The sequence below is a fragment of the Astyanax mexicanus genome, chromosome 6, assembly GCF_023375975.1.
Source record: "Astyanax mexicanus isolate ESR-SI-001 chromosome 6, AstMex3_surface, whole genome shotgun sequence".
Taxonomy (NCBI): domain Eukaryota; kingdom Metazoa; phylum Chordata; class Actinopteri; order Characiformes; family Acestrorhamphidae; genus Astyanax; species Astyanax mexicanus.
In genome coordinates, this window is record NC_064413.1 from 10,329,802 (window position 1) to 10,357,192 (window position 27,391).

General features: G+C 42.3%; 1 protein-coding gene across 1 annotated transcript in view; it reads left to right on the forward strand.

The window, feature by feature from the left end:
• LOC103021919 (dynein axonemal heavy chain 11) overlaps positions 1-27,184 on the forward strand; it is a 232,881-nt gene extending 205,697 nt beyond the window's left edge. The window contains exons 74-82 of the mRNA XM_049480231.1: positions 4,858-5,085; positions 6,865-7,056; positions 10,678-10,797; positions 19,811-20,053; positions 21,730-21,912; positions 22,920-23,035; positions 23,903-24,015; positions 24,107-24,247; positions 25,557-27,184. Coding sequence (XP_049336188.1) covers positions 4,858-5,085; positions 6,865-7,056; positions 10,678-10,797; positions 19,811-20,053; positions 21,730-21,912; positions 22,920-23,035; positions 23,903-24,015; positions 24,107-24,247; positions 25,557-25,804 — 1,584 coding nt within the window. The 3' untranslated portion in view covers positions 25,805-27,184. The remainder of the gene's footprint in view (positions 1-4,857; positions 5,086-6,864; positions 7,057-10,677; positions 10,798-19,810; positions 20,054-21,729; positions 21,913-22,919; positions 23,036-23,902; positions 24,016-24,106; positions 24,248-25,556) is intronic.
• Positions 27,185-27,391: the final 207 nt, after the last annotated feature.

Here is a 27,391-nt window from a genome sequence, read left to right on the forward strand (position 1 = left end):
GACTGCTGTTCCACACGAGTCTCACAGGGGTCGTGACTGAGTGCGGATTTGGAGCGATGAGGTGACTCACGTACCAGACTGATCTTTTCCAGTTGCTGATTGTGTCGCTGGATAGCTTGACTGCAGCACCTCGGTCGATCATGTCATGCACTTGAGCAGCATAGGCCCTTTTCCATTCTGTTTCTTTAGTCAGCTGCTTTTCTGTCCTGAAGAATGTAGCTTCGACGGCCCTTTTGTTGTTTGGTAGGGAAACTGGATCTTCTACCCAGGGATAACTGGCATGCCAGTGTGGTCGCTCACTATGATTGTTACCTGTGACATAGGTGAGTCCTGCTTTTATTGTTTCAAGTTCCCTTTCCTCAGCGAGAGTCATTTCTTTGCCACCTGGCTGGCAGCTTCCGCAACGACAGCCTCCACATCTTGGCTCGCATGCTGCACCGATGCTATCCCACTTCCACCACTCTAGAAAGTTTCGGTTAGTGGTTGCAGAACTTGACTCATGAGACTTGGAACCAACTTGTTCACTTGGGGGATGTTGCTCTGAGGTCTTGGCAGGAAGCTCCTCGTACTTTAAGGCAGCTGCTCTCATTGACCTGGCGAAATGTGTTTTGGACATGTGGGCTGACAGAGTGAGATCTTCAAAGAGCTCAGGATGAGTTCCTCCGACTGTCTTACCCAGCGGCCCGTCCCATAGCACAAGGTCCCCAACGACTCTGATTCTTTGAGGTGCTAGCTGGCCTTCCCTGTGGCTTATGAGTAGGTTTATTTCTTTGGGTCTTGCGAGTTCACTGAGTGGGATGTCTGGAAAGAAATTTTGCAGTTGCTTTGCTGTCACACTGTTATGCACGTCTGCAATGCTGTCCAGCCCATAACACACCATTTGATGTGACTTGAGGATACCCTTGGGAGTCTTTACTCTGATCTTTAGCAGGTATCGCTTTGTTTCCACACAAACCTTCATTCCTCCAACTCCATGGACGACGAGTGTGATTTTTTCACTTCTTAGGTTTAGCTTGCTTGCGGCCTTGTGAGTTATATAATTTGTGTCTGATGCTAAATCAATTAATGTCCCTATTTTTTGACCAGCATTGGCAGTGACTTCTAGAAGCATCATGATCACTGGCAGTTCTTCTTGTCCACTTTCCATTAGAGGGCTTGGCTGCTTTCTCAGAGTGTTGAAGACTTTTGATGCAGTATTTGAGAATACTACTTTGCACTGTTCTTCTAGCTCTGGTGAAAGCTTGCTAAAGAACTCCACTTGTTCCCTAGTGTATCTTGTCCTGCCTTTATCCTCCTCTTGACTGAACTTGCCCTTTTTTAGACCAGCTCCACTCTTGCTTTTCTTGGTTTCAGCATTTGGACACAAGTAATAATGATGCTCAGGAGAACGCTCACTCTTGCAATCTTGTTTTTTGCACAGATAAGCTGGTTTGCAGTATGAATTGTCATCGTGAACTTCAAGACACCTTTTGCATGCTCCCAGCTTTCTCACTGCAGCCCTTTTGTCTGTTAATTTTTAGAGCTCTGAACTGTCTGCAGAAGTATAATTTCTTCCGGTGCTTTCCATCTCCACAGACTACACACTCTGTTTGCTCCTGGTTGGACTTGGTGGACTTGGTCCTAGCATACCTTGGCTCAGACCTGGTGTCTCTTCTGCTTGGTTCCTCATCCCTTAACTGCTCGAGCTGCTCATATATGGTCTCTTGCTTTTTAAGGAATGCTAAGAGCCCATCAAACCGATTGTCTGGCAACACCATGTTTCTAGCATCAGCAGCATGGATCAACCACTCCTTTTTAAGAGTTTCTGGAAGTTTACTCTCTATTGATTTTGTCACTAGTGGATTTTTAATCGCACCTGTGTTGCCAAGGTCGCTTAGATCTTGTAGCGCTTTTTCCACAGCTTGAATTAGTTCAACAATCTTCCTTGGTTGATAACTTTTGACTGTTGGCATTCTCTGCAACTCCTCCACTATCTCAATAGCAATGGATGTTTGATTTCCATAGCGATTTTCTAGGACACGAAAGATGTCATCTGCAGTGTTATAAGTGGCTAGACGGAGGTCTCTTGTGATTTTGTCATCAAGACTGTCCAACAACTGGATTTTCCTCACCTCCTTTGAACCAGTTGGTTCACCTTGGACTTGGAGTGCTTGCCAGTCTTTCTTCCACCTATAGAAGTCTCGCTTGTGGCCAGTGAACTTGGGAAGCGCTGTAGGCTTCAGCTTAATAGTTGGTGTGGGATAGTTGGGGGTACTCGCCACGGATGATGGTCTTTGGGCATCTTCCCTTTCTTTTATCTGTATGAAGCTGGCTTTTCTTGAGATTAATTTTGGTAAGTGCAGTTCTATCTCCATTACATGCTTTTGAATGCCCTCTTGTTCATCTGGTGGGATCCACTTTTTCCAACGTCCGTACACCACTTTCAATGTTTTTACTAGCTCTTGCATGTGACTGAGCATGAACTCGTATGCCTCCTGGTTAGCACTTGGTTCTACAGCAGCAACTTGCTCACATTCAACTTCAGCAGCCTGCAGCGCAGTGCAAAGTTCAGCGACTCCCAAGTTTAACCAGAGAGCATCTTGGATCAGGCTTTTTACTTCTTTTAGTTTCGACTCATTTGCAGTTCTTGTCAAGTCAGCTTTTTGCTGTTTTGTTAACACAGCTACATCGCCTGTGTTCAGCTCTGCCTCGAGTTCCGCAGTGAGTCCAGCCTCTACCTCGTCATTTGCTTCCATGACTTTTTCAGCTTCAGCTGTGAGTTTATTGAAACTATCTCTGAGCTCTTCTTCTGGCATGAGTCCTGGTAATACTGTTCGCCAGACGAGTGAATGCTATTTTAGCTGATGCCCTCTCTGTTTTTAGCTGCTCAACCGACTTCCCAATAGCTTGCTCAGACATGATTTTCTTACACAGAGGAATAACTTTAATTTATTTAACTTTGTTTTCTGAATTTTCAGAATTCTAGTCTTAACAGTTTTCCTGATGACAGTTTTATACTGTTTGTGATTTTCCAGTTCTCTGTCTCTCAGTTTTCCACTGATAGCAGTTTTTCCACTGAGATAGACACAGTTTTTTCCACTGTTAGCTTCAGTCTCTCACTGAGATAGACGCGGTTTTTCACTGTCAAGTCGCTTGTCATGTGCAGCTTCCCCACTTGAAAGGGATTGACCCATCTACTCGGAGTTTACACTGGATTTCACTCAATGACCAGCCAAATATCTTCTTTTCTCTTTTTATTTCAACACAGTCCTTATTTAATTTGCTTTTGTTTTCATTCACAGTTTTCCATATGATTTTGTAGTTGTTTTTAGCTCATTAATTCGGTGATTTGGTTTGAACAGTGTCCGAATAGTCAAAATAGCTGGGCTAGCTTGGACGAGCTCCGATAGCCACAACAAGATGAATAGAGTTGATTTCAGTTGAATAGTTGAATAGAGTGGCGTACTGAATCGAATACAGCTGAACAGAGCCAAATATAGTTGGGCAGAGTATAGGTCTAAGGTGTAAGGTGAAAAACCTTTAAAACAGAAAATACACAGAAGAAAGAAAAATTAATTATCTCAAGAAATTAAAGCTAGTATGTTTCACCACTAAAAGCATAATTAACACATCGACAAATGGTTCTAACATAAGCAGAATTTAGAAACATATCTAGCTTAAATAAACAACTAGCAGGCTAAACAATTAGCTAAACACAACAGCCTGGTATCTTCTTTGTCACGGAGTTAGCAAAGTCCATATGGCTTAAGCAGAAGCCACTATTTTCACTCGAGTAGCAATTCCGAGGTGTTTTTAATGTTCTGGCTACTCTTACCGGCTGCCTCTCCGGGTCTAGTAGACATTGTCAGTCCTGCACAGTCTCTGAGAACACCAACTTCGCTGGGTTCCGAACAGTAGCTTCTCCTCGTGATTCAAGTTAGCAGCTCTCTCTCTCTGTGTTTTACTCCTCTCTCGCTCTGCGCGTCGTCTCCTCCCGCGCCCGCGCGCCTTCTAGAAGTTCCGGTTCGGGTTTTCCAGATTAGTTCCGCTTGGTTGTTTTCTTGAGAATTTTCTTTATTAATTAACTTCAGTAGTTTATCTTCTTTGAGGTTTTTTTTTTTTTTTAGTGATGCTTTACTCTTTCTGATGTACTTTAATGCGTTTCCTCTTCTTTTTAATTCTTAATTTCATTTTATCTATTCATTTCTTTGTATTAATTAATTAAATTATTTAATTATTTTCCTTTTTAATTATTCTTTCTTGAAAACTTGGGTTTGACTTCACACTCAGTGTAGCTCTGCCAGGCCGAATTTACTAGTGTTGCTAACCCCATCTAGTGCTGCTGCTAACTGATCTAAAATACCGGCAATCTAAGCTTACTGTTAGCAAGCTCAATGTTATAAACAGAAGGAGAGAAATCTATATAAATTAATATCAGCTCTCGTTATTATATGGGAAACATGGCGACACCTCTGTTTCTTTATAGTGTTGCATAAAATGTGCCTTATGTATTAAAATAGACCAGAAAATAGACGTTTATTGATAGTGCGCCTTATAACATGGTGTACCTTATAGTGCAAAAAAACAGTAAATAGTCTGTGTGAATGTTGGGTAAGTATAGCTAGCTACAGGATAATCAGTTTCCACAACAGTAGCTACTTTAGACTGCAATTATTTTACATACAGTTGCAAGAACCCTATACGAACCCTTTGGGATAACTTGGATTTCTGCATATATTGGTCATAAATTTCATATGAACTGACTGTATAGGGATGAAAATGTGTGTGGGTTATGAAACGAAAGTAAACTAAACTATACCATGGGCTCTTTATAATCCACTGGTCAGTAATGTAATGTGATGTGCTTCTGTTATCCAGAATGTGCATCTAGTGAAGCACTGGCTGGTTCGTCTGAGTGATCTGCTGGAGCTCTCGGGGCGTAACGCTGACCCACAGTACCGAGTGTTTCTGACCGGCCAGCCTGCCCCCAGCCCTGACCAGCACATCATCCCCAGAGCCATCCTAGAGAACTCTCTCAAACTCACCAACGAGCCGCCCACCGGCATGAGCGCCAGCCTGCACGCCGCCCTGAGTAACTTCAACCAGGTCAGAGATCTCACCAGTTTCAGACTGGAGTTACATGACTCCAAGTAACATGGTTGATGCCCATTAGCTGAGACATGTTAAATATCTGAGTGTGTTCCCTTAGTTCAATGCAAGAAGTAGTATGTGAACCCTTTGGGATTACTTGGATTTCTGCATAAATGGGTCAATTAATGTGTTCTGATCTTCATTTAAGTCCTAACAATAGGCAAACACAGTCTGCTTAAACTAATACCACACAAAAAATTATATGTTTGCATGGTTTTATTGAACACAACATGTTAACATTCCTAGTGCAGTGTGGAAAACATATGTGAACATTTATGTGGACCATTCCTCTTCACCAAACTTGAGGTCAGGACTCTCCAGAAGGCGTATCTTCTTCTGTTGAAGTCATTTGGTTGTTGATCTACTTGTTTTGGGTCGTTGTCCTGTTGCATCATCCATCCACTGTTGAGCTTCAGTTGGCGGACAGATGGTCTTAAGTTTACCTGCAAAATGTCTTGTTAAAATTGGCAATTCATTTTTCCAGTGATGACAGCAATCCAAAGCAGCCCCAAACCATGATGCCCCCTCCAACGTATTTCAGCAGTGGCTTCCTCTGTGGTGTCCTCCCGTGAACTCCATTGTTGTGTAATGTTTTCCTTTTGTAGATTAAAATGTTAGCATGTGCCAGAGATTTCTGTAAGTCTTTAGCTCACACTCATTTATCATTCTGCGCTGAGCTCTTGCAGTCATCTTTACAGGACGACCACGACCACCAGAGAGAGAAGCAACAGTGCTGAACTTTCTCCATTTGTAGACTGTCTATCTTACCGTGGGAACATGAACATCAAGGCTTTTAGAGATACTGTTGTAACCCTTTCCAGCTTCATGCAATTCTGAAATTCTTGAACATAGATCTTCTGAGGCATGATTCACATCAAGCAATGCTTCTTAAAAACAGTAAACTAAAAACTGGTGTGTGTTTTATTTATAGAGAAGGGCAGCTTCAACCAACACATCTAATTCCATTACATCCTGGCTCCAATTAGCTCTTAGAAAAGTCATTAGTCTAGGGGTTCACATACTTCCCCTCCCCCCCCCTCACTGTAAATGTTAACATGTTATGTTATGTGATATAAACAAACACAGTCTGCTTAAAATAAAAAAACAAAAAAATTGCGTGGTATTATTTTAAGCAGACTGTGTTTGTTTATATACAGTTTTGGAAAAAAATAAGAGAAAAATGATTAATTTCTTTGATTTTACCAAATTTAAAACCTCTGGAATATAATCAAGAGTAAGATGAACTGCTTGAATTTTTGAACCAGGAGTGGCATAAAGTTAACCAAAAGCAGTGTGTAAGACGGGTGGGGGTGAACATGCCAAGATTTATGAAAACTGTGATTAAAAACCAGGGTTATTCCACTAAATATTGATTTCTGAACTTCTGAGCTCTGCACCTTTTTTGTTCTTTCAGCTATTTCTCATTTTCTGCAAATAAAAGCTCTAAATGACAATATTTTTATTTGGAATTTGGGAGAAATGTTGTCTGTATTTTATAGAATAAAACAACGATGTTCATTTCACTCAAAACAGTGTTTAAAAACTCTAGCTGTATCTGATCCCCTTGTACCAGCGCAACACACACAAACACACCAAATATGCAATTTTAGAAACTACAGTGTGTCCTTAGTGGAGCTAAACAGAGGGGAATGGGTGAAGAATCGAGGGTGTGGTCATTATGGTATTCTTGTTTGGTGAATGAAGATCTGACTGTTGGTGATGTGTGATTGGCAGGACACTCTGGAGATGTGTTCTCATGAGCAGGAGTTTAAGCTGCTGCTGTTCTCGCTCTGCTATTTCCACGCCTGTGTAAGCGAGAGGAGGAAGTTTGGGCCACAGGGATGGAACTGCTGCTATCCGTTTAACACCGGAGACCTTAGCATCTCCACCAGCGTGCTCTACAACTGCCTGGAGGCTAACTCTAAAGTAAGCTGGGAAATTAGTTAAAACTAATCAACAATGTCCATATAACCCTTTAGATAATATAATAAAACCACCCAAAATAATGAAATCAAGATTCCAGAACATTGCTATTATCATAATATGGATCTAGCCCATTTACCTTCTCCGAGGTGATGATAGTGTGGTTGAGCAAAAAACACCATAATAAGCAGAAGGTTCTCCAGGAGCAGAAGCATTGATATCCCCACAGTATATTTACAGTAGCTTGCAAAAGTATTTATACTCCTTGAACTTTTTCACATTTTGTCACCTTACAACCACAAACTTTAATGTATTTTATTGAGATATTAAATGATAAACCAACACAAAGTAGCACAAAATTGTGAATTGGAATGATTCTAAATCATTCTAAATAAATACCAGTGCAATCAACTGCGTTCAGAAGTCTTAATTTAATTAACTAATAACACAGCTGTGTGTAATTTAGTCTCAGTATAAATACAGCTGTTCTGCAAAGGCCTCAGTGGTTTGTTAGAGAACACTAGTGAACAAACAGCATCATGAAGACCAAGAAACTCACCAGACAGGTCAGAGAAAATGATAAAGTTGTGGAGAAGTTTAAAGCAGATTTAGGTGATAAAACCATATCCCATGCTTTGGACATCTCAATAAGTACTGTTTAATTCTTTTTCCAAATAAATTTTATAGGTTTTTTTTTTATCTGCAAACCTACCAAGACATGGCCATTCACCCAAACTTACAGATCAAGCAAGGAAAGCACTAGTCAGAGAAGCAGCCAAGAGGCCCATGGTCACTCTAGAGGAGCTGCAGAAATTCACAGCTCAGGTGAAGAAGTCTGTCCACAGGACAAAAATAAGTCATGCACTCCACAAATCTACCCTTTATAAAAGAGTTGATGAAGAAATCCAATGTTTAAAGAAAGACATAAGTACTGTTTTCCACAATCCATGAAGCGAACATGTGAAAGAAGTTGTTTGGTCGGGTGTGAAAAAATCTCAGTCTCTAGATGCACAAAGCTGCTGGTACAGACAAAACCCTAAAAGGTGGCTTTTTTAGTATTGATATAGGAGGGCTGAATACTTTTGCAAGTTAAGACTATTAGATTTTCATTGTATTAAAATGTTGAAAACCATGTGTCATTCTCATTCCACTTTTATGTTCCACAATTATATGGTATTTTGTGTTGTTCTATCACTTAAAATCTCAATAAACTACATTTAAATTTGTGGTTGTATAGTAACAAAATGTGAAAAAGTTCAAGGGGAATGAATACTATTGTAAGTCACTGTACAATGCAAAATTTTAAATCTTAGCAAGTAAATCCTTCTAAATAATCTTCTAAATCTTCTAAATTTCCTTATTCTAAGTCATTTACTCTACTAAAAGTATCTTATTTCCTTGGAAGATTTTTTTCATGTTTTAAACACTATTAATTAAGGAAAGCAAAATCTTCCAATACAGTAAGACAATTTTAGTAGATTAAATCATGTAAAACAAAAATGGGACGTTTAAAAATAAGTTATTCATTCTTATAGTAATAGTTTAATAGTCTTAAAAATAGAAATATTAGATTAGACTACATTCATTAGGATTTCGCTTGGTAACATATCTTTACTATTTTTGTAGTTTAACACAGACCAGCTTCTGATGGAGAGGATTATTGAATGTGTTCACGGTGGAGAGAGACAAGGACAGTGTGTGAGATCTCATAACAAGATAGTTTCACTCCGGTCACAACCAATTATACTGCCAGACCCCCCCTTCCCCCTCCTCCCTCAAAAACGAATGTCCTTCATTATGTTAACCAAACAGTAACCTGTGTGAGCGTATACAGCGGATTCATTAGGCGGCCAATGAAGCGTCGTGCTAAATGTAATTACACACACTGCGTCTGACATCCCGCGCAGCTCCGTAAGTGATCACTGCAATTAGAGCTGATGAAGGAAGCAATTTGCAAAACAATACAGGTACAAATGACTGTGAACTTCCAGCTTCTGTCATCTGCTCTGACGCTTACACACACACACACACACACTACTCCTACTACGCTACATCACAGAAAACCTGTCACACACTGCCAGAATCATATATGCAGAGATTAACTGTTAACATTCACATTAAAATGCATGCATTACTTCCACAGTGGGTGGACAAAATAATAGAAACACTTTATGGTCGTATTGTATTTAGAGTGAATGCAGTCTGAAGTAGCTACTGATCATAAGCTCTATTTAACCTTATTTACCTACCTAACCAGCTTTCACACACAAAAAGAGAGGAAAGCTGTGGGTACACCACATACCTAGCTATCTTACATAATCCACCACCCTACAAAGAAAAGGAGCTGCTTCTGTGGTTGAAGGATTTACAGTGGTGTGAAAAAGTGTTCACCCCTTCATGATTGTAATTTTTTTTTATAGTTCATGCCATTTGGCAGCTATGTAAAATTTTACATTAACAATACAAAAAAAGACAAAGTAAAATAACATTATTCTGCATCAGCACAAAAATACGTGACAAAAATCTGACCTGCTGGCGCACCTTCACATCATGAACTAGGAGCTCAGTTTTCTCTGCTGAGAAGCTGGTAAAATAGCAGAGCAACAGGCTCTTAATGGGAATGTGAAAGTTGCATGCTGATTCGTTTATATCACGTTTCACCCCAAAAGACACCCATGATTTAATTAAGAGTGTTTCAAGACATGCAAGGTATGAAACGCACACTGACTTTACTATAGAGTTTAAGAGAGCGCCTGTTTCCTACAGCTTCTAAAGATTCATAGAAACTGAAGACAACTGAATACCATATTTTTCACACTATAAGGCTATATGTTTATTAACTATATTAATAAAGTCTATTTTCTGGTCTTTTTTCATACATAAAGTGCACCGGATTATAAGACACATTATGTCACACTAGTCAGGAACAGGGATGTCACCCTGTTTACCTTCTAGTTCAGCAGGTCTCTGTGCTGATTGGTGGAGGTGGGGGGTAACTAAGTAAAGTAAAGCTAAGCTAAGAAAAATGACAGTATTTTTTTTAAAGTTAAACGAGTGCTGGATTTTAATCTACACAGATTTATCTCCTAAAAACTGTTTATTTGAGTGAGTAAAGTGCTTCCATTTATTTACAGTAAGCTTAGATTTCCAAGGCTGGGTGCATTAGCACTAGCGGCTAACCGCTAGTCGTAGTTAGCACTAGTAAATGCCGCCCGACAGTATTACACTTTCAGTACTAAACTGAAACTCCTGTATAACTCTGTACTTCAGCAGTGTGGCTTTACTGCTTCTTACAACCTGACTGGTAAAATTCATACATAAAGCGCACCAGATTATAAGACGCACTGACAATTTTAGGGGAAATAAAAGATTGGAGCTTATAATGTGAAAAATGCGGACCTGACACTCAAATCCACAGCAGGAAACGTTCAGGTCTCTGAAAGTGAACAGCTTGTGTTATGGGCTAAAATGGCTAAAACGTTTGATTGGTAGTGTATGTGGACACTTGCTTATCTTCTGGAAAGAAGTTGCAGTGCCAGGCATTTGATTGCATTTATCCTTACATTACAGCATTAAATTGGTGTGTGTGTGTGCTAATGTTAATTTGATGTTATCTTGTCGCAGGTGCCGTGGGAGGACCTGTGTTACCTAGTTGGTGAGATCATGTATGGAGGACACATCACTGATGAGTGGGACAGAAGACTGTGCAGAACACAGCTACAGGAACTCTTCAACCCCAAACTGGTAACATCCTTAAGACCCGTGTATCCACAATACACATTCAGAACAAAAAAAACGAGCTAATCACTTCTGGGACAAAATAATAAAAAGTTGCAGACAACGATGCAGGCAGTGCATTACTGTCATCATATATAAAGGAAAATTGGGAGAAAAGTATATTTAAAATAAATGCAAAAAATGAAACTGCAGAAGAACGCTTGATGTTCAGTATTAAGTGAGTTAGTATGTTAATATTTTTTGTACTATCCTGCCAAACGCAGATTATTACATTTTTGTACAGTACCAGTCAAAAGTGTAGACACACCTTAAATTCAGTTTTATTATTTTTATAATTATTTTAATTATTTTTATTTAATAATTATTTTGTAGATTGATACTTAAGTCAACCAGACTATGAAGAAAAACATATGAAATTATTTAGTAATTATAATAATTATATTATTTGATCAAATATATTCTAATTCATATTGTGGCAGGAGTTACTTAACTAAGTAAAGAAAAAATGACTAAGAAATGAATGTCATTCAATCTGAAAAAAAAAAATCAAAAACTTTGAAAGTATCCTCAAGTGCAGTCACAAAGACCATCAAAAACTATATGATAAACTGGTTCTCATCAGGACAGCCCCTGGACAGCAGCCAGGGTTTAGAGAATGGTGGTTAAGAATGATAATTGCAGTCATTTGGTGACACCTAGTGGCGAGTGTGTGTTATTTCTGGGTTTAGATGGAGTGCCAGAAGAGCACCAGAGCTGGCCAGTCTAAAACCATGACTGATACTTTTTGAGCAGCTGACTGATGCACATATATACTTATGTACAGTCGTGTAGAAAAATAGACACCTCATTAAAATCTTTATCTCTTTATCACATATTTAATCAATTGAATGTCTGAGCTTCATATGAACAGTATCTTGTAAAACTAAGCTAATAAAACTGAAGAAATTACTTTAAACTTACAGTGCCTTAAAAAATGCACATACCTCTTCTACATGTTCTACACTCTCAAACATAAATATATTTTATTGGGATTTTATTCAGCCCCCAGTTTACAGACACACTCCCTCCAGTCTGACCAAGCATTTTGTTTCACTTTACAATTACTTTGCAACTTTGTGTTGGTCTAGTACATAAAATCCTTATTAAACACAGTTATGTTTGTGGGTGTAATGTAAAAAAATATGGAAATGTCCAAGTGGTAAAATGTAATGCACAAATAAAAGTAAATTCCTTGAGGAAAAAGAAATAACTAAAGAGATCAGATTAATGTGAAAGGAGAGAGATGAGAAAAGCCCTTACTGTCAAAATAAATTTAGAACAACACTAAAGTTTACAAGAGAACACAACGACTAAGAGCAGGACTTGCGGAGCACTGTTCTTTGAATAGATGGATCCAGAATAGAACGATTTGGACAGAAAACCAAAACAAACAGAAGCAGAACAGCCCATAACCAGCCCATTTCTTACTGTATAAAAGTGTGCTCTCTGATACAGTAAAAAAATACTGGATTTATGGTGAACAGCCCTCTCTGATCTAGTAAAGAATTCACCATAGATCCAGTATGAATTCTTATCAGAGCGGGCTGTTTACCATAGATCCTGTAATGAGACAGCTGCCCCGAAGGGAAGATCCAGAGAGCTGTCTCAGAATTTTTATTTATCCTAGTGGAATAAAGCACCAGGATGAACTCAAAAGCAGATATAGGGGAATTGCAGTGAGCTGGGTTCGAATACAGATATAGAGCAGTGGAAAGATATTTAAAAAAAAATAATAATAATAAAATAAAAATCGCTCGGAGCGGGGTCTGAACACCCGCGAGCACGGGCTCTGAGGCGCAGTGAATGCAACCTACACGCTGCGCCACCGGGGACGAGCCGATGACGTCAGCGCAAGGAAGAACTAAGTGACTTGTAAGCGGGAGAAGGAGAGCTAAATAAACGAAGCGAAATAAAAATAATCCAAGCAGGAATAGTGATTTAGAAACTGTGAGAAAAAACAATAAGGGCTAGAGAGAAAAAGTAAGCGAAGTTAGAAGGGAAGAAGTATTCCCCTCTGGTCGCTAAAAACGAAAGAAAGTTTTTTGTTTTTTTTTTGACGAAAGTGCAAAGAGAAAGAGAGACAGACAGCCTCGTGGTGACACGACCAGCGAGGTGAAGGGGTTAGAGCGACACAGGTAGCTCTAGAAGAATTAAAGAGAACCTCTCTGAACTGAGCCCAGTATACACTGTTCCCATAGAGGTTAAAGATAGAGAGCCACTTGGCAACTCTGAAGAGATCGTAAGAAAAACCGACGTGGTCTTGCTTTCTGACGGGAATACTCAAGACTCTGCGCCGAGGAACCGGAAGGAAGCCCTTATAAGGTAGTGACACCAGCTGTTGTTAATCGCGCTGATTACCACCTGGCTTAGAGCGTGGCCTCCCTCTAGTCGTGGGAAGACCACGTTGTGGGCGGCCCCTTACAGGACCCCCTCCCCGAGGGGCGGCTCCAGAAGTCCCAAGTCCGGCCGCCTGATCACGCCGAAAGGCTCGAATGAGATCTGGATCAAGAATCCGAGCAGCTGGAACCCAAGAACGCTCTTCAGGACCATAACCTTCCCAATCCACCAGATACTGGACTCGGCCCCTTACCCTACGGGAATCGAGTATTTTATTCACTGTATAGGCCGGTGAGCCAGCCACCATGCGAGGGAGCGGCGGGTCCACCGGCTTGGCCCCAGTTGAACACAGGTAGGGTTTAAGACGCGAAACGTGGAACGTGGGATTGATCCTAAGAGACGGAGGCAGTTGCAACCTGTATGACACAGGGTTGACTCGGCGGACAACTTTGAAGGGCCCGATGTAACGAGGCGCCAATTTTTTGTTTACCACTTTGAGCGGAAGGTCTATGGCCGCCAACCACACACGCTGGCCGGGACGTAGAGACGGCCCCAGCATACGCCTTCGATCTGCAGTGGCTTTGCGCGATGCGGTCTGTGCTAGCAAAGTGGCACGCGCGCGTCGTCACGCTTTTTTGCAACGCCTCACCATACTGGCTGCAGAGGGAATGGCTGTATTGGCTTCCTGCGCTGAGAACAAGGGGGGCGGATAACCAAACTGGCACTCAAAGGGAGACATTCCCAATGAGGAGTGCCAAAGAGTGTTGTGAGCGTATTCAGACCACAACAAGTGATCCGCCCAGGTGGAAGGGCAGGTGGACGCCAGACACCGGAGAGACTGCTCAAGGTCCTGGTTCACCCTTTCGGTCTGCCCGTTAGACTGGGGGTGGTACCCTGAGGACAGACTAACGGAAGCCCCTAGAGAAGTACAGAAAGCTTTCCAGAACCGACTGGAAAACTGGGGGCCCCTATCCGATACCAGGTCAACAGGGATCCCGTGGTACCGTACTACTTGGTGCAGAATGAGTTGAGCTGTCTCTTGCGATGATGGGAGTTTGGGCAGGGTGACAAACCGAGCTGCTTTTGAAAACCTGTCCACAATCACCAAAATGACCGTGTTGCCTCTGGATTTGGGTAATCCGGTGATAAAATCCAGGGACAGATGGGACCAGGGGCAATGTGGAACCGGTAAAGGGTGTAGCAGTCCAGAGGGCTTAGCCCTGGGCTCCTTGTTGCGAGCACATACATCGCAGGAAGCCACAAACTGCCGAACCTCTCTTGCCATCCTAGGCCACCAGAACTGCCTGCTCAGGAATTCCAGTGTGCGTTTAACCCCTGGATGGCCTGAAACTGGACTGGTGTGTCCCCAGTGCATAACCTGAGCCCGAGCAGATGTGGGGACATACAGCCTGTTGGTGGGGCATCCACCTGGATCTGGCTCTGTTTGCAAGGCTGTCCGGACCACTCCCTCAATTTCCCACTGCAGGGGTGCAAGTATGCATTCTGGGGGAAGAATGGGCGAGAGCTGTGGTACAGAGGGTTCCTCCCACTGCCTGGATAGAGCATCAGGCTTAATGTTTTTGGATCCTGGACGGTAAGACAGAGTGAAGGCAAAGCGGCTGAAAAACAGGGCCCAACGTGCCTGTCTAGGATTCAGCTGCTTGGCGCTCTGGATGTATGAGAGGTTTTTGTGATCCGTCCAGACCAAGAACGGGTGTTTGGAACGCTCTAACCAGTGTCTCCATTCTTCAAGGGCCATCTTAACGGCCAAGAGTTTCCGGTCTCCCACGTCATAATTTCTTTCAGTGGGAGTCAAACGGTGAGAGAAATACGCACACGGATGGAGCTTGTTGTTTTCACCTGAGCGCTGGGAAAGTACAGCACCAACCCCAATGTCCGAGGCATCAACTTCCACTAAAAATGGGAGGTCAGGATCTGGGAGGCGTAAGACAGGGGTGCTGATCAAACGATGTTTGAGCTCCTCAAATGCTTTCTGGGCCTCGTCGGTCCATTGGAATGGGCCTGGTTGCTTGCGGGTCAGAGCAGTGAGTGGTGCAGCGACCGAGCCAAAGTTCCTGACAAACCGGCGGTAAAAGTTGGCGAAGACCAAAAAACGTTGGACCAGGCGGAGGGAGGTGGGGTGAGGCCACTCGGCCACTGCTTTCAGTTTTACTGGATCCATAGCCAAACTACCCTTGGAAACCACAAAGCCCAGGAAACGCACCGTAGCAACATGGAATTCGGACTTCTCCAGTTTTACAAACAGGTGGTTCTCAAGGAGCAGCTGTAACACCCGGCGGACATGAACAATGTGCTCCTTCAGATCTTTGCTGAATATGAGGATGTCGTCCAGGTAAACGAAAGCATAGAGGCCGAGGGTCTCATGCAAGACCTCGTGGATAAGCCTTTGAAAGACAGCTGGTGCGTTCATAAGCCCAAACGGCATTACTAGGTATTTGTAGTGGCCTGTAGGGGTGACAAAAGCTGTCTTCCATTCATCCCCTGGGCGGATCCGTACCAGGTTGTAGGCACTCCGAAGGTCCAATTTAGTAAAAACAGAGGCCTGTTGGAGTGCCTCAAAGGCTGTTGTCATTAAAGGCAAAGGGTAGCGGTCTTGACCGTGATTTTGTTGAGGCCTCTGTAGTCAATACACGGCCGCAGACCCCCGTCCTTCTTGCCAACAAAGAAAAAACCTGCCCCAGCAGGAGATGTTGAAGGATGGATGAACCCCTGTGCCAGGGCGTCTTGGATATATTCCTCCATAGACTCTTTCTCAGGCCCTGATAGAGAAAAGAGGTGCCCCCTAGGAGGAACAGTGCCCGGCATTAGTTCAATGGCACAATCGAAGGTACGATGGGGTGGTAGGACCTCAGTCTGAAGACCTCCTTAAGGTCATGGTAACCTTTAGGTACTTTACTCAGGTCAACAGGCTTTTGGTAAGGTGTATTATGACTCTCCAGGAGACCAGGGCGTAAACATGAAGCCCTACAATGGGAACCCCACTGTCGAATGCTTTTTGAGAGCCAGTCTATATGGGGGTTGTGTCTTTGCAGCCAAGAATACCCCAGGATGACAGGTAGGTTTGGTGCCTGAGTCAAAAAGAAAGACATACGTTCTGTATGTTGGCCCACTTTCATAATGATGGGTTTGGTCTGTTGGTTAATTGCTCCTGATCTTAATGGGGAGCCATCAATAGCCGACACTGGTAAAGGAGTGGTAAGGGACTCCAGGGGTAAACCTAGTTGGCGTGCTGTGGAGATGTCCATGAAATCGCCTGCTGCCCCGGAGTCAACAAAGGCAGTCAGGCGTCCCTCCTTAGATGGTGTTCCCCATATCAGAGTGACTGGGAGAAACAGCCCACTTGACTGGGGACTGAGGAGAGAGCCTACCCTGGGGTCCCCTACCGGGGGTAGGCTTGGCCTTTTACTGGCCTAACAGGGCATTTTTCAATTTTGTGATCATCTCCACCACAATACATACATCTGCCCTGACAGCGACGTGTTTCAGCCTCTTGAGGGGTGAGGTGGGTGCGACCGAGTTGCATGGGTTCAGTCCCATCAGCCCTAGACTGTGGCCGGGAATGAGGAGAAAGTTCTCGAGGTTGAGAAGTGCGAGACCCCTTTTTGCTGGACCGACGACGTTCACGGAGACGGTTGTCAAGCCTAAGAGTCAGGTCATACAGGTCCTCCAAGGAATTAGGAGGATCACGGACTGACATTAGATCTTTTAGCTCGTCATTAAAGCCTTGTTGGTAAACAGCCATCAGGGCCAGTGAGTCCCACCCACTCTCAACAGCCAGGGTTCGGAAAGCAATGTTATAATCTGCAATAGACCGAGTACCCTGACGTGCATTAAGGAGGGCAGTAGCAGCGTCACTGCCCCTGCTGGAGCTATCAAATGTCCGCCTCATGGCTCCAGCAAAGAGAGAAGAGGACTTACAGTCTAGAGATCCGGACTCCCAAAGGGCTGTAGCCCATTCCAAGGCACGGTCAGAAAGGAGGGAAATCATATATGCGACCTTGGCCTCCTCAGTGGGGAACCGATTAGGGGCCTGCTTAAAAGCCAAAGAGCATTGGAGCAGGAAGCCCCGACATCCACCTGGCTCACCACTAAATCTCATGGGGGCTGGTAGCATTATATCTGCAGAGGACGCAGTGAGAGACGGGGCCTGCTCAGCAGCAGGTGGGGCTTCCTCCTTGGGTGGAATAGTTAACTGTTGGACAGCCATGGTTAACTCCTGCATACGCTGAGCTAGCTGATTTAATGCCTCCTCATGCTTGCCCAGACGAGCACCCTGAGATGTTATGGCTTGCTGCATTGCTGCCTTATCTGCTGAGTCCATATTTGGCAGAGTCTTGCTGTAATGAGACAGCTGCCCCAAAGGGAAGATCCAGAGAGCTGTCTCAGAATTTTTATTTATCCTAGTGGAATAAAGCACCAGGATGAACTCAAAAGCAGATATAGGGGAATTGCAGAGAGAGAGACAGACAGCCTCGTGGTGACACGACAAGAGAGGTGAAGGGGTTAGAGCGACACAGGTAGCTCTAGAAGAATTAAAGAGAACCTCTCTGAACTGAGCCCAGTATACACTGTTCCCATAGAGGTTAAAGATAGAGAGCCACTTGGCAACTCTGAAGAGATCGTAAGAAAAAACGGCGTGGTCTTGCTTTCTGACGGGAATACTCAAGACTCTGCGCCGAGGAACCGGAAGGAAGCCCTTATAAGGTAGTGACACCAGCTGTTGTTAATCGTGCTGATTACCACCTGGCTTAGAGCGTGGCCTCCCTCTAGTGGTGGGAAGACCACGTTGCGGGCGGCCCCTTACAGATCCACTATGAATTCTTTACTCTTTCAGTGGGGACTCTCCATCATAGATCCAGTATGAATTCTATAATGTTTCATAGGGAACTCTCCATCAAAAATCCAGTATGCATCTCTTTACTGTATCAAAGTGTGCCCTCCATCATAAGTCCAGTTTAAATTATTTACTGTATCAGAGGAGGCTCTCCATCATAGAGCCAGTTTAAATTATTTACTGTATCAGAGGAGGCTCTCCATCATGGATATAGTTTAAATTATTTACTGTATCAGAGGAGGCTCTCTATCATAGATCCAGTTTAAATTATTTACTGTATCAGAGGAGGCTCTCCATCATGGATATAGTTTAAATTATTTACTGTATCAGAGGAGGCTCTCTATCATAGATCCAGTTTAAATTATTTACTGTATCAGAGGAGGCTCTCCATCATTTGTCCTGTATGAATTCTTTACCATACCAGAGTGGACTCTCTATCATAGATCCAGTATGAATTCTTTACTGTAGAAGAGAGGGCTTTCCAGTCAATATGAATTATTTACTGTTTGGTCTCCATCATTGATACAGTAAATATTTCATACTGGATCTAAGTGTGCTCTCCATCATAGATCCAGTATGAATTATTTACTATTTCAAGGTGTTTTTGTCAGGTATAATAATTTTATGTAATAAAAGAGCTGTTTTTGATGATATGGGCTCTTTAACTCATCTCAGACCTGCTCCTGATTCTCAGCACATCTCTAATCTGGAGATCAGGGCAGTTAGACCAGCTCTCTGAGAGGCTTGTTCTGCAGCATATGAAAGTGTGGGTAATCGATAGCCGGGTTTGGGATGGGCGTGGTTTGATTGATGGCTGCTTGACCCTAGGCTTAATGAGCCTCAGTGAGGGAACAGTAGGGGATGACCACTGTGCAGACCAGGAAACGACCTCACAGTGGGGTTAAGCTCCAGATGAGTAAATACTAAATTAATCCTCTTTAATGCTGCAACTCCAGTATCGCACTTTTATTCCAAGTGTTTCCCGAGTTCTTTCAGGGTTTTGGAGGAACGGCTGTTGATGGCCATGGAGTGGGTAATTTTACAGAAAGATGTTACACAAACAGCATTACATTAGTTAACTAAACTCCTCCAGAACTGCTGTACCCTCCTGCACATTTTAATGAGCTCCCTGCCTTAAAACACCTGTCAGTAAAAGGCTGTTGACCACAATATCATTATGCTTATTAACATATATATTTTCTATATAAGATAACATAATTTGAATGAAGTGAACAGAGCACAGTAGCCATCATGTGAATCTAACTCTGTTCTGTTACTTTCTGTTTAATAAATATAGTTAAAATAAAAGTATAATATCTTCGTCAGAGTGGCAGGCTACTCAAGATAATGTAATCTATACTCTAAAAACACTTTTATTTTAAACATTCCTTTTTGTCTCACTGTGCTGCTGTAGTAATGCTGTTGTACCTATATCCTTATATCTATAAATAAATTATTTGTAATCACACAAACCTTTACTTCTCCATCAATACAGCCTATCAGCATGGTTATTATGTCACAGCCGTGAATAGATGTCCAAATAATCACCCACTTTCAGTCTACAGCTGTTTGCATTTAGAATAATAATAATAAAGTTTGTAAAGAAACAGATACAGGATTTGTGTAATTATATAACTACAAAGTGTCCTGTATGATCAGTGGACCTGATAACAAAAAGGTAGTTTTAATGAAGAGGCTGATCAGTGGAATGTTTGAAAGGCACAGTATAAAAACCGCTGAAGAATTATCAGAACACAGTCCTGAGAGTGAAACTGTGTTTCTGTTTAGTTTGAAGGTGAGCTGTTCCTGTGCCCCGGGTTCCCCGCGCCTCCAGACCTGGACTATGCCGGGTATCACCGCTATGTGGATGAAACGCTGCCGGCAGAGAACCCCAGCCTCTACAGCCTTCACCCCAATGCAGAGATTGAGTTCATGACCGTCACATCCGACTCCCTCTTCAGGACGCTGCTGGAACTGCAGCCCAGAGACTCTGCCCTCAGAGAGGAGTCGGAGCAGAGTGTGGAGGAGATGGTCAGTATTTAACTTAACCTAGTGTAATCAGACACCCTGCTCTATAACTTCACATAATCACACACCCCGCTTTGTAACTTCACATAATTGGGCACCCGTATCTGTAACTTTATGTAATTCGACTTTCTACTCTGTAACTTTACCTAATTGGCCACCCGAATCTGTAACTTGATCTGTATTGGTCAAAATATAGTAAAAAAAAAAATGTTTTTGGCGCTTTTCAGATTTTCTGTATTTTTTTTTTCAGATCCATAAAATGAAATATTTATATGGATCAAGTGTTTTTGCAGCTCTATATTTTGCTTTAAATTGTTTAGAATCACCATGTAAAATTATAAACTGCTCCCTCTTACTGGTTAGATATTATAGAGATTTAAACTTGGAATGGTACTTTCTTTCTCCAAAGGACTGGAAACTTAATAAGAATAAAAACAACTTATTTTATAACTTATTTTGCATTAAAAAAGGTGTTTTTGTATATTCTACTCCTAAAGAAGAGATTTTGTGCACTGTTTCTTTAAAAGGCCCCTCCTTCCCTCCAGCAGTCAGCTCCTCTCTCACTGAGTGTCGGGTAACAAGCCCCCACATCCCCTCTCCCCCTGCAGAACTTGCCACCTGACAGAGTCGGCCGACACATATTTGATCAGATGAGACTTTAAGCTTTTCGTCCATATAAATATACACGGGTCGCTTAAAGGGAAGTTGTGTTACAGTGGATTAAAATAGATATTCATTTATTTATGGCGCAAATTTCTTTTAGCATTGTTGGGAGATAAATGAGGATTGAAGTAGCCCCAGCTGATCAAAGAGCCTGTTTTTAAAGCTGCGGTAAAAAGTATAAGCACTTTTTCGGCTCTAATTCAGGAACTGTACATCCTACAGTAAAAAGGTTTACTGTTCCGTAATCCAGAGGTTTATGCGTTTCGAGTGATGTCCACATTAGATCAATTATAATACATACAAACCATGCAAATATGGAAATTATGAATCATAATTCTAATAAACAAGGCATATTTCGCCCTAATTGTTTGTTTTTGGAAAGGATATACAGCTAAATAGGCTAGATAACTAAACTAAACTATTTCCATATCTCTGTTTACTGGCTGCAGCGGGTATTGTCCTCTGGAAAACAAGTTTGTTAATTTTGCACATTTGGCAGCTTCTTCTTCCATCGCTCCAGAAAAGACCACTCGTGGGCACAACCAACTCAAACATTTGGGAGGGGAGAATTCCCTCAGATCTAATCTACTGCGAAGTAGGGGCTGTGCTGTCAGATGAATAGAGAATGCATACGTAGTTGAATGGAAATGAATGCAAGAATTAGATTAGATAAGTGACAGATAAGTGTCAAAACTCGAGATTGACATGAGCCGGCCCATCGGGAATCCTCCCGAATCTCCCGATTAGCCACTCCGGGCCTGATGGCCACCCTGCTTCATAACTGCTCTGTTTTATGTAATAGGACACTCTGTAGCTTTACGTAACTGAACATTCTACTGTGTCACTTTACGTGGTTGAGCACCACACTAGACTGCATGATTATTGGTTGGCAGTGAGATTGGATCAAACACCTGAATTCGGTAATCTCAATACTTTGTGAGGTTTTTGTGGTTTCAGGTGATTTCAGGTGTTCATAATGTAACTTGTATAATATAGTGATTATTGTTATGGTAAAGGTGAGGGATGAGCTGGAGCAGCTGCTGGAGAAGCTTCCGGAGGAGTACGACCTGGCGGAGCTCCTGGCTAAGACCGACAGACGCAGCCCCTACATCCTGGTGTGTGTGCAGGAGTGTGAGCGCATGAACCTGCTGATCTCTGAAATGTACACCTCACTCATGGAGCTGGACCTCGCCTTAAAGGTACACCTGTAGAGCCTACAACACACTCCTTCAGAAATCAGCTCTTATCCTGTGGCACATATAATAAATACTGGTTGAAATAATGGTGTGTGCTTGTCGTCTGTACGGTACAATGTACAGCAGGTACAAAATGGGATAATACATACTAACCAGACCTGTGGAGTCCAACACAAGTCACTATTTTGACGACTTGACTTTTATTTGACTTGGATTCAAACTTAGACTTGGGCTTTAAAACTCAAAACGATTTGCCAGTCCTATTTTTTAACATAATTTATTTTCAAGTGTTAAATAATATTGAACCACATTCAGTTCCAGTCAAAAGTTTGGACCCACCTTTTCTCATATAATGTGTTTTCTTCCTTTTTATGATTTTGTACATAGTAAATTTAATAATAAAGACATTAAAGTTATACAGGAACACAGGCAAAACTGTTTTGTAACCAAAAAGTATTAAAAAAATAATAATGTTTTATACTTTAGATCAGGGGTCGGCAAAAAGTTTTGGTCGTGGGCCAGATATTTTCCAAGCCGTTACGTGGCGGGCCCCAAAAGAGTTCTGTTTTTGGAAAATGAAGCAGGTAAACCTAAGAAAAAAGGAAAAGATAAATAAACACACCACTCCTCACACGCAATCAAACCCGTGTACTCAAGATTGTGGTCCAATACACTGGTAAATTGGTATACAGCCGGGAAAAAAGGTCTTATAAGGAGAAAAATGAGAACGGGCAGAATCTAAAGTTACACTGAGTGCAACAGAGAGACGGGAAGGCATGTGAACCAAAGTTCGCCAGAGAAGCATTTTATTTTATTTTATTTTTTTCATTATCGTTCATCATAGTTAAAAACAACCTCTTGGGCCAGATGTTTCACGCTTGCGGGCCACCTATTGCCGACCCCTGCTTTAGATTCGCCTAAATTCTTCTTAGATTCTTATTTGGCTGTTTTGTAATTTAGCAGCCTAAATGAAGCTTTATGTGATTTATGCTTTAATGTTTTGTCTGTAGGGTGAGCTGAGCATCTCTCCGCATATGGAGGCTCTGCAGACGGCCTTGTTTTACGGTCGAGTTCCAGAAATCTGGAGCAGGCTGACCTTCCCCTCCACCAAATCACTAGCACCATGGTACACATGCTAACATCACTCTGTTAGAAAACCACACTACAATTACTATGAAATGCTGAAATCACAGGACAGCAGTACATGGACAGATATAGAAGTGTTAATTTAGAAGAATAGAGCTTGGGAATACTCGCACCTGTAAAGGTTTTTCAGAAGGTATTTTGTAAATGAGGTTGATTTAAAACTGGCCAGTGTGTCCATGGTGAGACCAGGTGAATTATGGGAGTTGTAGTGAGGGCTGATAGTGGGTGCAGGTGAATTATGGGAGTTGTAGTGAGGGTCTTATAGTGGGTGCAGGTGAATTATGGGAATTGTATTGAGGCTGATAGTGGGTGCAGGTGAATTATGGGAGTTGTAGTGAGGATCTGATAGTGGGTGCAGGTGAATTATGGGAGTTGGAGTGAAGGTCTGATAGTGGGTGCAGGTGAATTATGGGAGTTGTAGTGAGGATCTGATAGTGGGTGCAGGTGAATTATGGGAGTTGTAGTGAGGATCTGATAGTGGGTGCAGGTGAATTATGGGAGTTGGAGTGAGGGCTGATAGTGGGTGCAGATGAATTATGGTAGTTGGAGTGAGGGCTGATAGTGGGTGCAGGTGAATTATGGGAGTTGTAGTGAGGGCTGATAGTGGGTGCAGGTGAATTATGGTAGTTGGAGTGAGGGCTGATAGTGGGTGCAGGTGAATTATGGGAGTTGTAGTGAGGGTCTGATAGTGGGTGCAGATGGATTGGACAGTTCCTGTATCATTACTTTTATTAATTGTTATTAATTAAGCAGTCAGTATCACCTGATATCATAGGTCATTTGATATATTTGTCAGTCTCTATTACATGCATTCTGTTAAAGACTGTTTTTAATTTCATTTAATCAGGTTCAGTGATGTTCTTGTTCAGTGTCGAGAGCTGGACACCTGGACTCAGGACTTTGTGCTTCCAGCTGTGGTTTGGCTCTCAGGCTTTTTCAACCCTCAGTCTTTCTTAACTGGTAAGCTACACACAAACACACACACACACACATCACACATACATAAATACAAATCTTCCAGGTATCTTTGATACTCTCTTCGATCTTCCAGCCATCATGCAGAGCATCGCTCGTAAGAACAATTGGCCGCTGGACAGGATGGCTCTGTGTGTAGACGTGACGAGAAAGACGAAGGACGATTATGGTCACCCCCCGAGAGAAGGGGCCTACGTTCATGGGCTGTATATAGACGGTAAGTTATCTAGTGTTCTCTTAGTCTGTTGAACATAGCTCCAGTTTGAGAAGATATGTCAGAGTTTCACAGAAGGAGTGCTGCCAGAGGTGGAGGAAGCTGTGGAGGTCGCAGAAGCTGTCACATGAAATAGGTTTGATACTGAAGGCAGTAACATTTTTCCGCATACGGAGGTCTACCAATCCAAGAAATCAGGTCCAGCTAAATGCATGGTACACACAGTAGCACTTGGTTGACAGGGCCATCTTTCTTATACAAGCCATTGGAATGTGAAACTGCACAGGTCTCCCTATTTGACTTGGTAAAGCCAGAATCAGATGTTGAAATTCGACCTATAGTTACTGCTTGTGCCACCCATGTTCCTGGTGATGGTCTGGATTGTACATGCTTTGAAAGATTCTCAAATCGGAAGTTGTTATCACGTAGCATGGCACAAATCATATACGTGGCCCATTCCAGAAAGAAAACAGGAAAGATGCAGAATGGATCTTCAACACCCGCATTCTTCCCATATGGGTGGAATTTGGGAGCGCATGATCGTGGTGACAACACGAATCCTCGATGCAATGCTATTGCAGTCTTCCCTGACAAGGCTTTTTGTAAATATATTTATTGCACATGTCCATATCTGATTAAGCACTGTTTTTCTGTTTTATTTAGTTTTAATCTGTTCCCTGTCCAGGTTATATACTAAGTTGGTGGTAAAAATAAATCCATCGTTCAACTTTTACAACGGCTTGGAAAGAGTTTTTTAAGAAGGGTTACTCTTGGTGAGGGCAAAATATGGAGAGAATATCATTAATGTACACTAGTTCAGTAGTAGACTAAACAATTTGCAGAGATTATTAAATGTGTCACTTTTTAACCTCTGAATGAATTAATTAGTCTTTTTTTAATAGTATTTAGTCTTTTCAAAAAACCACTAACTTGGCTAGCTACCTCAGTAGTTCTATTTTAGTCACAGATATACCTTAGAAGAGCTTTGATCATGAAGTTACCTCAGATGAAAGTAAAAATAATTTAAACATGCAGTTTGTCAGCTCTCCCAGCTGGCATCTCCCTTACTCCCTTACGTATGCAGCAGTGCTCTGATATGCTGAGGTAAAAGGGAGGAGTGTTGGTCTGCTGCAAAAAAAATCGCAACGTTGGAGAAAACACTGCAGTATGATTAAAATATATTAGTCATTGTTCAGCATAATTTATCTGTCTTTTTACTAGTTTGGCCTAACAGAGTATGACACTTTTTTTGTATTTTGAGCTGAATAAATTTAATTGCCAACCCAATACTTACTCTGTCTGCCCCCTGCAGGTGCTCGCTGGGACTGTTCTGCTGGTGTGCTGTCGGAGGCAGTATTAAAGGACCTAACTCCAGCCATGCCTGTGCTGTACATCCGAGCAGTACCTGCTGACCAGCTGGAGCTGAAGAACACGTACGAGTGCCCCGTTTACCAGACCAAGCTACGCGGGCCCACATTAATCTGGAACTTTCATCTCAAAACGCGCCACCCTCCCGCCAAGTGGGTCCTGGCTGGAGTGGCGCTGCTGCTGTCTGTGTAACTCCTTCCCCTCATCTGTGCTGTTTCTTCAGTTCTACACTGTAGTTCAGTTCTACAATGTAGCTGACACACAATGGCAGCCTGTGTACCCCAGTTAGCATGGTGCTAACTGCATGCCTGAATTATCACACATAGTCATTAGCCTCTAATAGACTTGTGGTCTGTGTTTGTGAAGCTGTGTGACCCTCAGTTGTCTAGAACATGAACTGAATGAAGTCCAGACATGCTTCAGGCTTTTTCAGGCTTTATATCTCTAGTATAAAACTACAGAAACAAACACGTCTTGACTGGTCAACAACAGCAGTAAGGCAGAGAGGTGTGTAAATAACTGGCTAAATTCTAAATTTATTGCCTCTCAAATAGACTTTAAGTCCATCTTTCTCATATTATAACTTCACACAGTATAAAACAAAAAAAAAACGATGAGCTGGATGCTCTGAATTAGCGTATTTTCGCACTATAAGGTGCACCGGATTATAAGGCGCATTATACAACACAAGTAAGGAACAGAGTTGTCGCCATCTTTTCCTTCAAATTCAGCAGTCGCTAAGCTAAGTAAATAAAACTGTAATTCCTAAAAAAAAAACATTTTCTTTTAAAGTCAAACAAGCTCTGGATTTCTCCTGAAAAATGTTTGTATGAGTAAAGTGCTTCTGTTTATTTACAGTAAGCTTAGATTTCCAGATGCCGCCCGACAGTGCTACACTGAGGAACCCTGAGTGTTCCGGTAAGCCAGGGGAATATCAGCTAGTGGTTCATCGCACGTAGCACTGTGGTTAGCAGCTAATGCTAATACTGCTTCAGTGTTAGTGTTGGAGAACTAAACTGAAACTGCTTCAGCAGAGTACCTTTACTGCTCCTTACAACCTGACTGGTAAATTCATACATAAAGCCATAGACTGTATATAGCAGGACAGAGCATCGTCTCTTAAAAGTGAAGCCACCACAGGTCGGGCGCCCCCTGCTGTTCCGCTGCAGAAAGCTGTGTAACTCCACCCATCCCCATAGGTTTCAATGGCAAAACAGACAACTTTCAATCACGTTTTTTTCTAATATACTGTAATTCTACCTCCATTATTTAAATGCAGCAGCTAGTGTAACCTCTGCTTATATTGTCAAATTTTTATATCCCCACAGAATTCGGTTTTTAAAACTTTATTCGGCTCTATTCAAAAAAGGTGTGGTTATGGTAAAAGGGTTGGTTATGGGCGGGACCAATAAAACAGACCGTCAGCTCCGCTCCGCCCCGCTCTGCAGTCTGTGACCGCGAGGCAGCCCTCAGGGGCGGGGTTATTTAAATGAGTAGGCGGTCTCTCCGCAGCCTTTCTCCCTCCTCTGGTCTCTACTGCGCAGACTCTGGTCTCTGAATCGCAAAAATGGCGGAAGATCTCTGTTTACTGCACAGACATCTGTGCTGCACATGGGGTTTGGAAGGTGTTCTGGATGTACAGTTTGTATGTTGTATATGTTGTTTTTTCTGTTCAAACATTTTCTAATTATTTTGTTAACATAATGTAAATTAATCTCCAAGAACATGTATGTACGCTTACACTTCAGCTCATCACTCTCATAACTGTATTATTATAAT